Genomic DNA, 14,347 nt, shown 5'->3' with positions numbered 1-14,347 from the left:
CCCCCGGTCGGCTCGTCGGGGGTGAAGAAGCCTGCTTTATTCCTTCAGACACTTCCCGGCACTCGAAGGTCGGCCTCTCGTGGATTCCTTTCGCTTTATCTTTATTCCTTTACTTAGGGAAGAGCCCGTTAATGAATAAAGAGCGGCGGCCTCTGCGGGGGGCGGCACTCCTCTTCCCCGGCTCGATTCGCGCGGACGCTTATCATAATTGGGACGTCGTTTATCCCGCTTCCCCATTCTTCATTTCGAGCCGAAGCGCCCTCCTCTTCCTCTTGCGTCCTTTTTCTCTTCGTTATTTCCTTCCTTCCCGTCGGAAAAGCGCACCCCTTCCGCACCCTCGCGTCTCGAGACCAAACTGGGGACAAAGCCGCAGCCTCGATTTCACGGGCCCCCCTTTTGTAACGAAGTATTATTCGTCGCCAACTTATTACTGCCCGAGGATTTCCTTTATTTCAGACCCTTCCGATTGCGACCCTGTATTTACCTTCGATTTCTCGGGGGTTGAAGCGACCTCGACTCCCTAAATTTATCCATTTCATTCCTTGAGAATTTTATTTCGCTTCATGGAGTTCGGACGTTTTTTCCGGAATTATTTATTCGGTCATTTTCGATTTTTTATGATAGCATTCAATTCGACCGAAGCACGCATAAATAGGATGAGAAGAGCTTAAAATTCTGAATGAAGTCTGTTTCGTTCCAGGATTTCCTTTATTTCAGAAACTTCGGATATGTCCCTCAGAATTTATTTATTAATTCATCTTTCATTTTCCTCGTTTCATTATTTTCGTGCACCTGTATTTACCTTTGATTTTTCGAGGGTTGAAGCGATCTCGACGTCCTAAATTTATCCATTTCATTCCTTGGGAATTTTCTTTCGTTTTATGGAGTTCGGACATTTTTTCCGGAATTATTTATTCGGTCATTTTCGATTTTTTATGATAGCATTCAATTTCGACCGAAGCACGCATAAATAGGATGGAGAAGAGCTTAAAATTCTGAATGAAGTCTGTTTTATTCCAGGATTTCCTTTATTTCAGAAACTTCGGATATTTCCCTCGCAATTTATTTATTAATTCACCTCTCATTCTTCTCATTTCATTAAATTTCTATCGAACCACCCAGGAGCGATGTCGAGTCGACCGAAAACCCTAACTAGATCCGAACTTAAGTTTTCCGCCGATTTTAAAGATTCAAGAAAATCCCGACCTGCGCTCTTTCTTGTGGAAGGAAACTTTCCGGCGCACCGTTTCTTTGACACGATTCCTACCGATATCTGGGATACTTCGTCGCTATCGTCGGCTTTATATCTCACCGCGAGAAAAACGCTTAATCCCTTTCAAAAGTTTTAAAAGCCCCCGAAGAACTAGCCTCGCTAATTACCCCACCGCTGCTCTAGTTTACGATCTAAGACCCACCCCTCTAATGACCCCCGGCCCCGGAAGCGCTGCTCCGGCAGAAAGAACTCCTGGTTCACGATGACACCTGCTAAAGGAAAAAAGAAAACAAGATTCATGGAAATGGGATTTTAAATATTAACCCACCGATATCTCTACCCTGCAGAAACTAGGAACGCAGCTCCGCCTGATGTCAGGGACCTTCTTTATCGAAAACGATAACGTCGAGCGCGTCGTTACCGACCGTTCCCTTACCCATTGTAGATCCTCGTATGTCCTAAAAAATCGCCTACGACCCCCGGTCTCCGATTCTAATCACCAGTCCTATGACAAGGAATTTGAATAAAATACCATTGAAAAAAGAACACTCGGAACTTACCCATCGTCGATAAGTAATCACCCTTCCTCTTGATGAGCATTGTTCCCAACAGAAGGTATCAATTTTTCCATCCCTCACTTTACTCTTTTCCCCAAACATTATCATCAACGGAAGGAATCAATTTCCCAGGTTATCATGAGTGTCCTCGCCCCCGCCGTCTAGGGGAAGAAACCAGACCCCATATAGTAATTTTCCCCCCCTAGGAACCCTTGACCAACCCCATCGAAATCAATCGTAGAATAGATCATTCATTTCCAGGGGACACCTTGACTCTCCGCGTCCCTCTTATTGTGTATATATTTATTATATATATATATAGGATACCAGTGAACACCGATCCATCTCCGTCATTTAAGGAGTTCATAATTTCCTGTATCAGAAAACCAGTCATAGAAAATTCCTCCATTAGCTGCCTGACGCACCCTTGTTCCGTTTTCCCCCATCCGTTCGCCATAATGGCCGGGGCCTGCGCCGGAAGTGACCCGTTCGCCCGTAACCACGGACGCTTCCACTTCCCTCCGCCGCGCGGCGCCACCTGCGCAGCTCGTCTCGCCCCCTGCCTCGGCCGAGTCGAATTTAACATTGACCGTCGCGCGGCGCGGAGCTCGGCCGTCCTCGAGGATGTCATCGCGGAGCGGGTTCCCGGAGATCTGTCCGCGAGTCGTTTCCCAGGAACCGAGGACCATGATGTAACCGAAGAGGAAGATGACTCTCTCCCAGGACAGCGCGACCACCATCGTCTGCAGGGAGGTTTTCGACGAGGCCTCGCACCCCTCGAACGAAGGTACGTCCCTAAGAACCTGAATATTAATTATTCCCTCTATATAATAAATATTAAAAAACATTCTCTAAGGCGGAAAGTGCCATCCGAGGTGCACCGTTTATCCCATTTATTATTTATTGAATTTTTAGTTCGATTATCCAGAGGATGTGGACTTTTATTTCGGAGGCATTCAATGTACGAGGTGCTCCGTTTATCCCATTTATTTAGTTATTGAATTTTTAATTCGATTACCCAGAGGACGTGGACTTTTATTTCGGAGGCCTTGAAGGTACGAGGTGCACCGTTTATCCCATTTATCATTTATTGAATATTTAATTCGATTACTCAGAGGACGTGGACTTTTATTTCGGAGGCCTTGAAGGTACGAGGTGCACCGTTTATCCCATTTATTAGTTATTGAATTTTTTATTCGATTACCCAGAGGATGTGGACTTATATTTCGGAGGTCCTCAAGGTACAACTTGGATCCACGTTTGCAAATAACCGTACAAATGTAGGATTCGACGTCTAAACGTGAGTCGCGAGTCGTTCGAGGTCCCCCTTAACGCGAAGGCAGCCAGGAACCGCGCACACCTCTGGCAAAATGTTTTGGCAGAGAACAGCAGAGAGCTGATCTTGGGGCAATTTGACGTCGACACAACACCGGAACAGGGATACCGGACCGCGGGAACGTCCGTTGATCGTGTCCCAATGACTCAGTAGGTGGGCTAATTGAGGTTTTCGAAAAGTTGGCACCTCTTCGGCGGTATTTCTGGGACGTTCAGAAGGATCGTTTAGGCCTTCCTCCGGAGTGACGTCATTGGTCCCGCGAGGAGAACGCGAGTTTTCGGAGCCGGAGCGAACAGGGTCGAGGGTCCTCTTCCATCTGCTTCCTGAAGTGACGCACATCGACTTCGTCCGGCGCGTAATACACGCACTTTCTTGTTTATTTACAGCCGTGCGGCTTCCGTGAGCTCCCGGCCATGTCAGGCCGGGAAAATCAATAGAGTCCGCAGTGCGGCGAAAATTTTGTCGCCATCTTCGGACTCGCCTCGTTCCCACCTCGCAGCAGAAAAAGAAGTTCCAGAAAGTGACCCACCCTGGGAACTTTTTTCCAATGGGTTGTTTTCTTTGTGTTTATCGAAAATTCCGGGAAATTTTGGGGGTAAGTGGAGGAAAATAATAGGTGGTATCCGCGCAGGTCGGTAAACACTTTTCCCACCTGAGGCAGCTGGTGCTCAGGCTCGCCCCCGTACACCGGCGCACCTGTCAAAGCGGAGTTGATGGAATTTCTAATGACAACTCTTTCGGACCCTGAGAAGGAAGAGAATGGTCTTCCCGGTGATGAGGAAATTTGCGAGTCAAAAGATGTCTAGGATGTGCTGGACGTCGCCTCGACATGTTCCATGACCGGGGTGTCTTACAGAGAGAGAATGGAATATTAATTACGGAGAGGGAGTGATTGTACCAAATTAATTATCCGTCATGGAACTCGACACTGCTCGTAACTGGGTCGCTCCGAGGTGCACTTACTTCCGACAATTGTCATCCCTCTGTGTACACGTTACAGAATTCGTATCCGGGATTTATTTCTCACTGTTCTAGTTAAAAATGGAGTCGAAAAGTATTGTATAATTTTTTCTCTACGACGCATAGTTTACTTGTAATAATTAATTTAAGAATGGCCAACTAATTAGTTACGGCGTAGGTGGCGAAACATGGCCGAAGAGCGCTCGACTAGTCGGCGAGTTTGGTTGACTATTTTTCAATAATTTATTACAAGTAAACTATGCACCGTGGAAAAAAGTTGAACAGGACTTTTCGACTCCGTTTTGAACAAGGATAACGATGGGCTAGTCCCGATCCTGTCAGACATTCCGTAGTCTCGAATCCGGAAGGGAAACTCTTGGCAAAGAATGACGTTTCTTTTCTCCGGGTGGGAAATGTGGAGGGTCACTCGTGACGTCAAGATTGATATCCCCCGGGATTTCTCGCGGTCATCAGGGATTCTAATCCACGGCGCCCGTCCGGGGTCTCAGGGAAATTGCTGGAGGGTGTCTGAAGATTCTTCTTCCCCTTTCAGAGGTTCTGGATTATGCGAAGCGGCTGGGAATCGATCCCGATGCGGAACCGCACCTCTTGGACCTGGCGCGGGAAGGCCTCATGGCTGCCCTGCCGAAGGGGTGGCTACCCTGCTACCACGAGGCCACGGGGTCGTGGTATTATTACCAGGCCTCCACGGGTACCACCACCTGGGAACATCCCCTGGATGCGGTCTACAAGGAAATGGTGGAACAAGCCAGGAGTGGTAACCGACAGATGAGCGTCGGTACGACTAACAATGATATAATTAATTACTTCCTCGCGATATACGATTATTACAAACCACGAATACCAGAGGAAATTAAAAAATTTCTTTTCATAATTAAAATGCATTTTTTAATCGAAAACAGAGCGTGATCTCACAGTACAATTATAGAACTTAATACGTAGTCTTTTTTTTTATCACACCTCGCCAATTTTTAAATATATCTTGAGAAAAAAAAATTACATATTAAGTTCAATCATTGTACTATGAAATCACGCTCTGTTCTCGACTAAAAAAAAAATGCATTTTAGTTGAGAAGAAAAATTCTTAAATTTCGCCCGTGACCCCTTAAAACGGCGGAGACTTATTCCTCAACCTAATAATCTCTTCTTATCGTTATAAAGGTATCCGCGACATGAAGTACTCCAAAGTGACGATATTCTCCTCGGTTTGTAATTAGGCGGCGCAGAAATTCGCTGTCAAGGGCGTTAAATTCCGATGCTTCATTAAGGGAACATTATTCATGTCTGGAGCTTTGAGGCTGAGGAGGATTACGTTCACTCGACTTTTTATTATGTGGATATTCGTCCTGGGAGACGCAGGGCGCGGTTATGAGTGACCATTACCCGGAGGATGGTATCGATTAGTATGCAATTATGCGCATCCACGTTGTTTAGAGCTCGTGCGAGGACACTTCAATCTGCGACTCGCGAGTTGCGATCGTTAAGGCAGCTTCGGTGCTTCTTACGTGTCAGCCACTTACTAGTCCAAGTGTTTAATGGATCGTCGGATCTATCCAATTACGAGTCGGATCGATAATACGCTAGAGAAATTGAAGCACTTGGTGCAGTAAGCCAGAGACGAAGGAAATACGCGGTCGGAAGTATGCAGAAAAGTGCCTCCAGTTATCCGACCCGCCATTTTGGATATTCCCATGGTAGTAACTTAGCATTGCGTGACATCGCATACGTTGCATAGATTAATTACGACATAACAACATTAACGGGACATTAAACGTATATAATTAGTGGCCGTAGGTGTTGAATTACAAGTAGCGAATATTCCGATCCAATTGTAATGTGGGGTTAATTTTTAAGGGATGGGAGGATCGACGAATGTAGATAATTGACTTTTCCGTTTTTCCTCACAGAGGATGATTCCAAGACGACGGCCAAAGATCTGGAGTCCCACGAGGAGGCGACTTTGCCGAAGGAGACGCCTCTGAAGGAAATCCCGAAGCCGGCCTTTCCTCAGTCGAAGATCCCCTCTAAGTTGGCACCCTTGAAGAAGAGCAAGCTGGGCGCTATCAGCAAAAGGGACTCGTCCTTGGAGAAGCTGCAGACCAAGAGAGACGACTCGAAGACGGAGAATCCGAGCAGTCTGGCGAACGACAGAGCTTCCAGGGATTATACGAACCTCAGGTTCCAGGACCCGCGATTTTACGAGCGTCCGAAACTGCTGGACGAGGCGGAGAAGAAGGAGCTGGACCTGAAGGAGGTCCTGAAGAGGTCGGAGTCGATGAGCCCCAGGTACGAGAAGGACTGGGAGCAACTGTCCAGTAGGTTCAGCTCCGAGGAGAACATCATCGACATCGACAAGCTCAGCATCAGCTCCCTGACGAAATCGGACAAGCCTCTGGAGAAGCTGACGGAAAAGTTCGACAAGGAGAAGCACCCCAAACAATTGGGCCAGCAGAGAGAGCTGACCCTGAGCGGGGGTGGGTCCATGTTCCTGAAGAGCAACAGAAGCAGAGATACCACGCCTAGTCACGAAGTCTGCAGAATGGAGGACTTTCAGACCTCGATCAGAAACGAAGGTGCCGGAAGCATGGCCGGAGAGAAGCCGAAGTCGATCCTCCGGGAGAAGGCGTCCGAAGATGGTAAGATAGGGCCTCAGACATTTTTCCATAACCTATCCAAGCCCCGTGGTATCGCAACAGAAGGGTGGAAGTTGACTTGACGTTCCCCTCGTTTTCAATTTCCTCAAACTTTAAGCGCAATGATTTAGACTCGGTCCATGCGCCGCAAATGGAGCTCATCGTCATTTGACGTCCCGGTCGCGTTTCAGATTTCTGGAGGTCTCGAAACTATTGCTTATGCCCTCTTGCCGTGAAACCACAGTCACTTTCGAATGGCACTAAAACCTGCATTTCATTTAGCGAACACCTTATTGTAGACGACAGACCTGCGGACGAGGAGCGAAAAATCGTGCGGTTCGACCTGGACAAGGAGGTCTTCATCAAGTTCACGTATTCCGGATCCGAGGAGGAGTGGGACTCCGGGTCGGAGGACCACATCCCGACCGCGACGGTTCCAGGATCGTCCTTGATCCCCGGGAAAGAGGACCTCGTCATGGGGTCCTCGACGGAGAACAAAGAGGAGGACTCCGCCAGCAAGGAGTCGGATAAGAAGGTGCAGGAGACCCTCCTGGACAGACTGGACACGTTCCTGAAGAGGCCGAAGGTTGTGGGCAAGCGATTCCTCGTGGAGAACGTCTCGGAGAACGAACACCTCAGCCAAATGTCTCGAGACCGATCCGAAGAGCTGGACAGCGACTACGTCCCGAGTAAATTCGAGAACATAAAGAACATCGACCTGATGTCGAAGAGCGACACCGATAGCGGGCCCAAGAGCAGCGAGTCCAAGTCCAGCATGCTGGAGGAGATCCGGAAGAGCAAGGAGATCATGCTGGAGACCATGAAGAAGTCCGACCAGAAGATGAGGCAGGAGATGCAGCGAGAGAAGGAGGAGACCTACCACTTGATGAAGATCAAATACGACTTGGAATCCGCGAGGCAGGATCGAATGCAGCCGGTAAAGGACCTCGAAGAGGCGAAACTCGAACTGAGCAAGAAATACGAACGAAACCTGGAGTCGATGAAGAAAGACCTCGAAGAGAGGCTGGAGGAGACCAGGAAGGAGCTGGAGGAGAATTTCCATAAAGAAAAGAGGTCCCTAGTAGAGGAGTCGCTAACTAGGCTCAGGGAGCTGAAGACTGAGATGAAGGACAGGGAGGAACAGGAGATCCATTGCTTAATTTCTGAGATGGACCGAGAGCGCCTGGAGAACCTGAAGAAAGTCAGGGGGGAACTGGAATTATGCTACGAGAAAGAGAAGCAGGAGATCCTGGCGAACCTGAAGAGCGAACTCGAGGAGAAGAGGAAGGCACTGCTAGACCTTCGAAATCAGGAAATCGAGAAACTGGAAAAAGAACACGAGCGCCATTTAAGCGAGGATAAACTGGCAAAACTGAACGAGTACGAGCTCAACGAAAGACACAGTGAACAGATCGAGACCCTGAAGAAGGAACTCGAGAAGGAGCTCGACGAGTTGCGGACCGAGCTGAGGACCCAGCAGAGGGAGAAGATCTCCAAAATGACCGAAGACCATGAAAAGTGCCTAGCAGAGATTCTTCGGGACTTCAGAATGGATGTTTGTACACGTAGAGAAATTTTACTTGCTTAAAAAAAGCTTTAAACACTTGAAAATGGGCCAGCCAAATTCTTCTTCCGGAAACGTTTCCATTCGATACGACTGATATATTTTTTTTTTCTGTCGGTGCAGTTATCCCTGCGGCAAAGGCAAAATTTTATAAGCATTTGTCGACCCTTTGCTAAAAGGGTAAATGTCTTTTTTCAGGAGAGCTTGGCTCGCAAAGTTTACAAGCAACGACTAGAAGAGATCAGAGCAGACTTTTCGCTGGACATCGACAGAGAGACGAAGAAGCAGAACGAAAGGGTGGCGCGGCAAGAAAGCATCGATTTCGAGAAAATCCGTTGCGAGAAGCGGCTACTGGAGGACAAGTACAAATCATTGAAGGAGAAGTACCTGAAGCTGAAGAACAACATGAGATTGGCTGTCGAGAGGAGGAGCAAACGAAGGGAGGGCAACACTACGGCGTCGGAAACCGAGAAATCCACATCGGCAAGGACAAGGACGGAGATAACCGACTCATCGGAACAGAAGTAAGTTTCTCTCTACCATCGTAAATGTAATCGGTCACTTTGGAAAGAAAATGGCTGGTATCGAAAAGGAAAGTAACGAGGGATCAAAGTATAATCCGGGATCCATGAAGACTCCGTATTTTAAAAATCAATCCCCATTTCCTAACAAGCCCCTTTCCAAAGTTAGCGATTCAATAAATGCATTTTTGGCATCCTTTAGTGCGTGAAAAAGAAATTTCTACCATTTCATGAAGTCGCCCTCGCATCATGGCTCTCACCAGATTCTTGATTTTTTAACAAGACACCAAGCTTCACTTAACACCCGGGACATGATTCGCAGCTCACGGCCATAGAAAGAAATCCACATCCACACAATACGCAATTAACCAGATTTTTCATACCTCTGCACCGTAATTTTCAATAACTCATCAAAGTACCTTCACGGTCAAGAGCATACGCTTTTGGGTTTCGGAATGCGCTTAGCTGCAATCCCCGTGGTAATGAGATTAACAATCGTTAGGACTAATTTCATCGACCTGACCCCTTGACCGGCTCGAGTGACTCGACTTCTGATTGGCTCATGTATGTTTCATATTTAAAACTGATCTCAATTAGCGTTATTAAATCCGGTAACGCGAGGAATCAAGAGAATGCAGGGAAGCGCGTTGTCGACATGTCCGTAAAGGTACTCCCTCATGTCCATGCGATTCGTCCTAATATTTGGCTATAGGCCTTAACGCGTTCCTGTAGACTGCTGAAGAAGGCGCACTCCACCCTGAATCCGAGCCAGAAGAGCAAGGAGCAGGAAGTCGAGGACCAAAGCGGTGCCGAGGATTCGGAGGGCCAAAGGACGACCACGGGGTTTCCAAAGCCCGGCAGGAGCGGCGCGGGAAAATTCGAATCGGACGACACCACGACGGCCAGCGAGACCAACTCGAACCTGAAGAAGCGGAAGAGCTTCTCGAAGAAGGCCGCCAGCACGACGAGGCTGAACAACAACGTCGAGAACCCGGTGGAGAACATCAGGAAGCAGCTGGAGAAGCTGGAGGACCTCGGGGACCAGTTGCCGAGTAACGAGACCGCTTACACCTTGCGATATCCTTTCCAGGACAAAGGTGAACCCCGAAAGGATCCCCCTATGCACCGAGAACTGCATTCCGGCCGCCGATTTCTGTGCACCTCGACCGAGAGACTTGATTTTCCTCACTACTTCGCCACTTGTCTAGACCTTGCATTACGCTCTATTTTCTTTCTTTTCTAGGATACTATAGACTTTACTTTGGTTAATGACTTGCCACTTTCGTCCACCCTTCGTAAGTGCCACGAGAAAATAAGAACCGTCTTCCTTAGAAAGAAGACGCGCGACCGACTGCATGTATAGGCTTATCGTAATAATTCTGAAATTCCCATAATTAATTGGGAGTACTTACGGTACATAATGTACGTCCTTAAGTGACTACGGAGTCGTAGATGAAGTCGCTGGTGCGTCTTCGAATTTCTTTTAATTAAACTCTCCGACCATTGCATGACCATTTAAATAGGCAATCGGTGCTAAAGATACGCACGCGTGTTTTGTTCGTCCGGATGACGAATTCTTGTAGGGATTGTCATTATAAATCTCTGATATACGTATCAATCTATGTACATATCTCTATCATTTGGAAATTCACGTTCTCTTCGCACGCCTTCACGTCGTTTGATTTCTTCTCAATTTGTCGCGCTAACATTTGACTTTAATGATTTTGCACGTTAATCATTACCTGATTAATGAGGCACGAATTCGGCGTTCCAGCACCCGCTAATGCTTCCTCGGAACTGGAGTTCTTCCGGCATCGCATCCACGTGGAGAGAGATTCCATGAGGAGAGCTCGCGAGGCTTTGCGGCAGCAACGAAGTGCTTTCCAAGGCAGGCGAAGAGCCTGGAAACAACGAAGTACCTGGGCGACTCTTGAACAGCTGGTTCAGGTGAAACAATCAATAACAACCCTAATAAAATACTCGATCGGAACGAACCGCGTTGATTTACGGAGAAAAAAACCATGCGTCACAACAAGAAATAGCACTTACCTCCACAACCATGACCGCTTGACAATGACCAAATGTCATTTTTTTTCACCGTTTGTATAAGTTCATTTGGAAATTAAGCAAGGACTTTTTTAAGGGAAGCTCCCTAATGGTTACATGTAGGTTCTAGATGATTGAAAATATTTTTCTGGGTGGATTTGAAGGTATGATAACGGGCTCGAAAATCTCCCGCAGGAGGAGAGGGAGCTGTCCGACATGGAGGTGAGCTTGCACCGCACCAGGAGTCTCCTGGGCGAGAAAGTGATCCACCTGAAGCACCTGGAGCAGTCCCTGGAAAGGGTGGCCAGGGCCAAGAAGGGCGACAGCGACTCGGCAGCCACGAAGAACGACGAGCTGACTTTGAGCGACATGTCCAGCGCCAGCAGTGGATTCAGCTCTACCGATCTTGGCACCGACACCTTCATAGGCAAGCGTCTATTTCGGTAGATCCCGACGTTCGCAGGAACGTCGGTCGGCCCAGTTCCGATCGCTCTTGAGCCTGTTCTTTCTTCAAGCAGACAAGCCGGATCACTATCAGGAGTCGACGGAGATCATAGCAAGCCTGGAGAACCTGAACTCGGAGATCCGCGAGATCTGGGGAGTCCTGAACAAGCGACAGGACAACAACATCCCTCCACCACCGACGCTGATGTACTCGGACCTCGGGTGGCTTCCGTACCACCATGTGACCTCCCAGCCGAACAATGTGCAAGGTTGAAGGAAAACCTTCCCCGAAGTCCAGGAACCACGGTTTCTTCGGTTCTCCTCCAGACTTTCATTCAAACAAACCATTTTGTAACCTCGACTCTTCCGACACGCTCTCGTGTGATCGATGATTAGGTCATCTTAAATGGAAACAATCTAGCCTGAGAGGAGAATCAAGAGTCCTGGGTACATGAACTCCTAGTTATATCGAGAGATTCAGCCGGGAATTATACAAGGCACGGCGAAAATACAATTAATTAGAATTTACAGAGAGTCATAATCACGGTGAGAAGGGAATCGGATATAGAACTGCAAGGGTTTTCGCCGTACCCTCTATGTACATCGCTCATCACTGAAATCCCTTTTTTCTCTTCGGCAGCCTTCGGGACCCCGAACATCCAGTCGAACATCCTGTCCCAGCTGACGGGGGCGCATCCGCCGACGACCGCCACGCAGAACATCATAGCCCAGTATGGACCCAACAGCGGATACTCGACCAGCGTGGGAACCGTCGAGAGGACAGCCTCGAACCTGATGGAGCGAACAAGGAACCTCAGGGACTGGCTGCGACAAGCCCGAGTGGAGAGCACGGACCTGGTCAGTCCGGGTCAGGCGACCCTGTAAATCCAGCCCCGACTGGACCCTCCTCTTCGAGGTCCACCAACCCCAGACTTCCGCACAAAAAGGAGAAGGACCCGCCGCTGTGGAAGCGCATCTGTCGGTTCCTGCTGATGGCCGCGCCGGTGCCAAGACCCAGGAAACGCCATCACCTCTCCAGGATGGGCTGAATCAGCTGATCAGCTGATCAGCTGATCGGGAGACAGACTCGCGCAAACATGGATTCTCCGACTGATCTCGACTCCTAAGTTCCAGGCAGGCCAGGGGAAGTCTATTCGCTGGTCGGATACTTCGTCCCGAGGGATTTCGTGGTCTAGAGGTCGATCCTCGAATTCCTACGGATTTTTATTTCCCATAAAGAATAGAGTTGTATGACAAATTTTTCATTCATCCGAGCTCGAGTCATTGGTCAACGTTGGTCAACGTGTCAGTGGTCAACAACAAAGCCGTACACGAGACTGTCAGTCTCGCACGCGAATGATATCCATTTGAACTCGAGAATCCAGGACCTGGGCTCCTCTTCTGGAATTCCCTAGATCAAGCTTCGCATGGGAAATTGTCCAATTTGTTATACGACTTGCAAACGTTGACCGATGACTCGAGTTTGCAACAATGGGAGATTTTTTCATGGGAATCTGTTCCTACGGGAACGAGATCCGTGTAAATTCGAGGATGGGGTTCCTGGTCCCAGGGGAACCAGGGAACTGGAAGGGTAGCTCGCGCAAATGGCAGGTCGTTCGGTATCGTTCTGTTGGGTCGTGGAATACGTTCCCGCCGCTTTTAACATAAAGTAGCGCAATTAAGACGGCCGCAACTTGTTCCTCGACCTGATGTTTAGGGTGATTTAGGGGTACCTGGAAGACTGATGTCCAAAGCCTCGACCCGGGATGAAAAGCGAAGGACCCCCGGTACCTCGACGCTTTTCATGCCGCATCGAGAGCGCAGTCGGTACGCACTTTTGACTACTTTTTCAGAGGTTCTTTAATAGTTAAGTTCGCGTTTCCGTTTTGAGGTAAGACCTTCGAAGCTCGGTTCGGCCTCGAGTTCAAGTTAATCCCCGATTTGATGCGTGCCTCCCCTCTCGTATACGACTTTACGTGGGCTCGAGACCTCCTAACTCTCTCGACGCTGGATATAGTCATTCCGGTACGGTGGATTTGTACATTCTTATGGTGTCGAGGGCGGCTCAACGTCCTCCTCATCGGCTACCCGAGGGGACTGATCGAGTGTGGAATAAATCTCTCTCTTGTACATAATGCACAACTAAATCCGTTAGTCCGACGTATATTTTCGAGATTGATTTTGTTGAGGAATGCTATGTAATATACGTATATGCATATATCGATTATAGTATATTTCAGATTATTTATAGACGTAAACGTCGATATATTCTATACTGGGTTATGTCATCCGATGTGAGGCGATACGTAACAATCTCCATCCGTATTTTCGTTATCTGCAAGAGGCGTGAAGAGTCTAACAATTGGCATCGATTGCGTGTAATTAAGAGTCAAGTGCGACCGTTCAATTAACTCGCCTTTGGAAAACGGTTGGGGATATTAAGTTGACATGAAAGGGTCATTCTATATATTATATATATATTAAACGTCAAAATATTTTTATTATTTTTCTCCGAACTGGGGACACGGAGTCATTTGAAACTTCAACGCGTGATTATGAAGGCCCTAAGGAACTTGTGAAATTTCAAAAAGAAATTTTTTTATCCCAATTTTATTTATGGTGCGTCCAGTTTGGAGGAAAATAATATAAATGTTTTGAAGTTCGTCATGTATGGATTAACCTTTTTATGTCGCCTTAATTGGAGTTTTTGATGGACGATTCATTCCCTGCAGAAAGCGCAATTCGTAAAAGATGATGCTCGGGATCGCGGGGTCCCGATCGAGAGTCCATAATCGATATCTAAGGTAGAGACGATTTACCTGAGAATGGTCCTTCCATTAATATTTGTCGATCTAGTGCTAAATGTTCGATCGCGTCCCTGACAGGACCCGTCTCAGAACGACAGACTTGACAATTCAAATGCCAAATTTAGAGCGAACCGCATATTGTATCCGTATTTAATACTAGTCGGAGGGAGTCCCTCGCATTATTATGCCAAACTTTCCACGAAGTAGCGAGCTGTAGTTACACGATACGAAATTGCGCTGGTGTA

At 47.8% G+C, this 14,347-nt stretch overlaps 1 protein-coding gene across 3 annotated transcripts; it reads left to right on the top strand.

The window, feature by feature from the left end:
* Nucleotides 1-2,383: 2,383 nt before the first annotated feature.
* Nucleotides 2,384-13,853, top strand: LOC105698839 (centrosomal protein of 164 kDa). 3 transcript variants are annotated; one of them, XM_012423434.1, is made up of 10 exons: nucleotides 2,384-2,557; nucleotides 4,620-4,865; nucleotides 5,995-6,723; nucleotides 7,020-8,275; nucleotides 8,483-8,808; nucleotides 9,538-9,902; nucleotides 10,580-10,752; nucleotides 11,047-11,278; nucleotides 11,370-11,564; nucleotides 11,936-13,853. In XM_012423434.1, the coding sequence occupies exons 1-10, from the start codon at nucleotides 2,479-2,481 to the stop codon at nucleotides 12,178-12,180; spliced, it is 3,846 nt and encodes a 1,281-aa protein (XP_012278857.1). In that variant the 5' UTR covers nucleotides 2,384-2,478; the 3' UTR covers nucleotides 12,181-13,853. The 3 variants fall into 3 exon arrangements, 2 of the variants coding, with proteins under 2 accessions (XP_012278857.1, XP_012278858.1); XM_012423435.1 differs by lacking the exons at nucleotides 2,384-2,557; nucleotides 4,620-4,865 and adding an exon at nucleotides 5,715-5,781; XR_002762351.1 differs by lacking the exons at nucleotides 11,047-11,278; nucleotides 11,370-11,564; nucleotides 11,936-13,853 and having other exon boundaries at nucleotides 9,538-10,100; nucleotides 10,580-10,671.
* The last annotated feature ends 494 nt before the right edge of the window (nucleotides 13,854-14,347 follow it).

This window comes from Orussus abietinus, unplaced genomic scaffold (genome assembly GCF_000612105.2).
Source record: "Orussus abietinus isolate OABI.00-Male unplaced genomic scaffold, Oabi_2.0 scaffold12, whole genome shotgun sequence".
NCBI classification, from domain to species: domain Eukaryota; kingdom Metazoa; phylum Arthropoda; class Insecta; order Hymenoptera; family Orussidae; genus Orussus; species Orussus abietinus.
Note: the sequence above shows the minus strand (reverse complement) of the source record. Positions and strands in the feature narration are given on the sequence as shown.

Excerpts from the sequence above, each read along its gene's own strand:
- LOC105698839 (XM_012423434.1), top strand. The coding sequence starts at position 2,479 with ATGACTCTCTCCCAGGACAGCGCGACCACCATCGTCTGCAGGGAGGTT. Across the intron at positions 6,724-7,019 it reads GGAGAAGGCGTCCGAAGATG|ACGACAGACCTGCGGACGAG; the intron begins GTAAGATAGGGC and ends ACCTTATTGTAG. Across the intron at positions 10,753-11,046 it reads CTCTTGAACAGCTGGTTCAG|GAGGAGAGGGAGCTGTCCGA; the intron begins GTGAAACAATCA and ends AATCTCCCGCAG.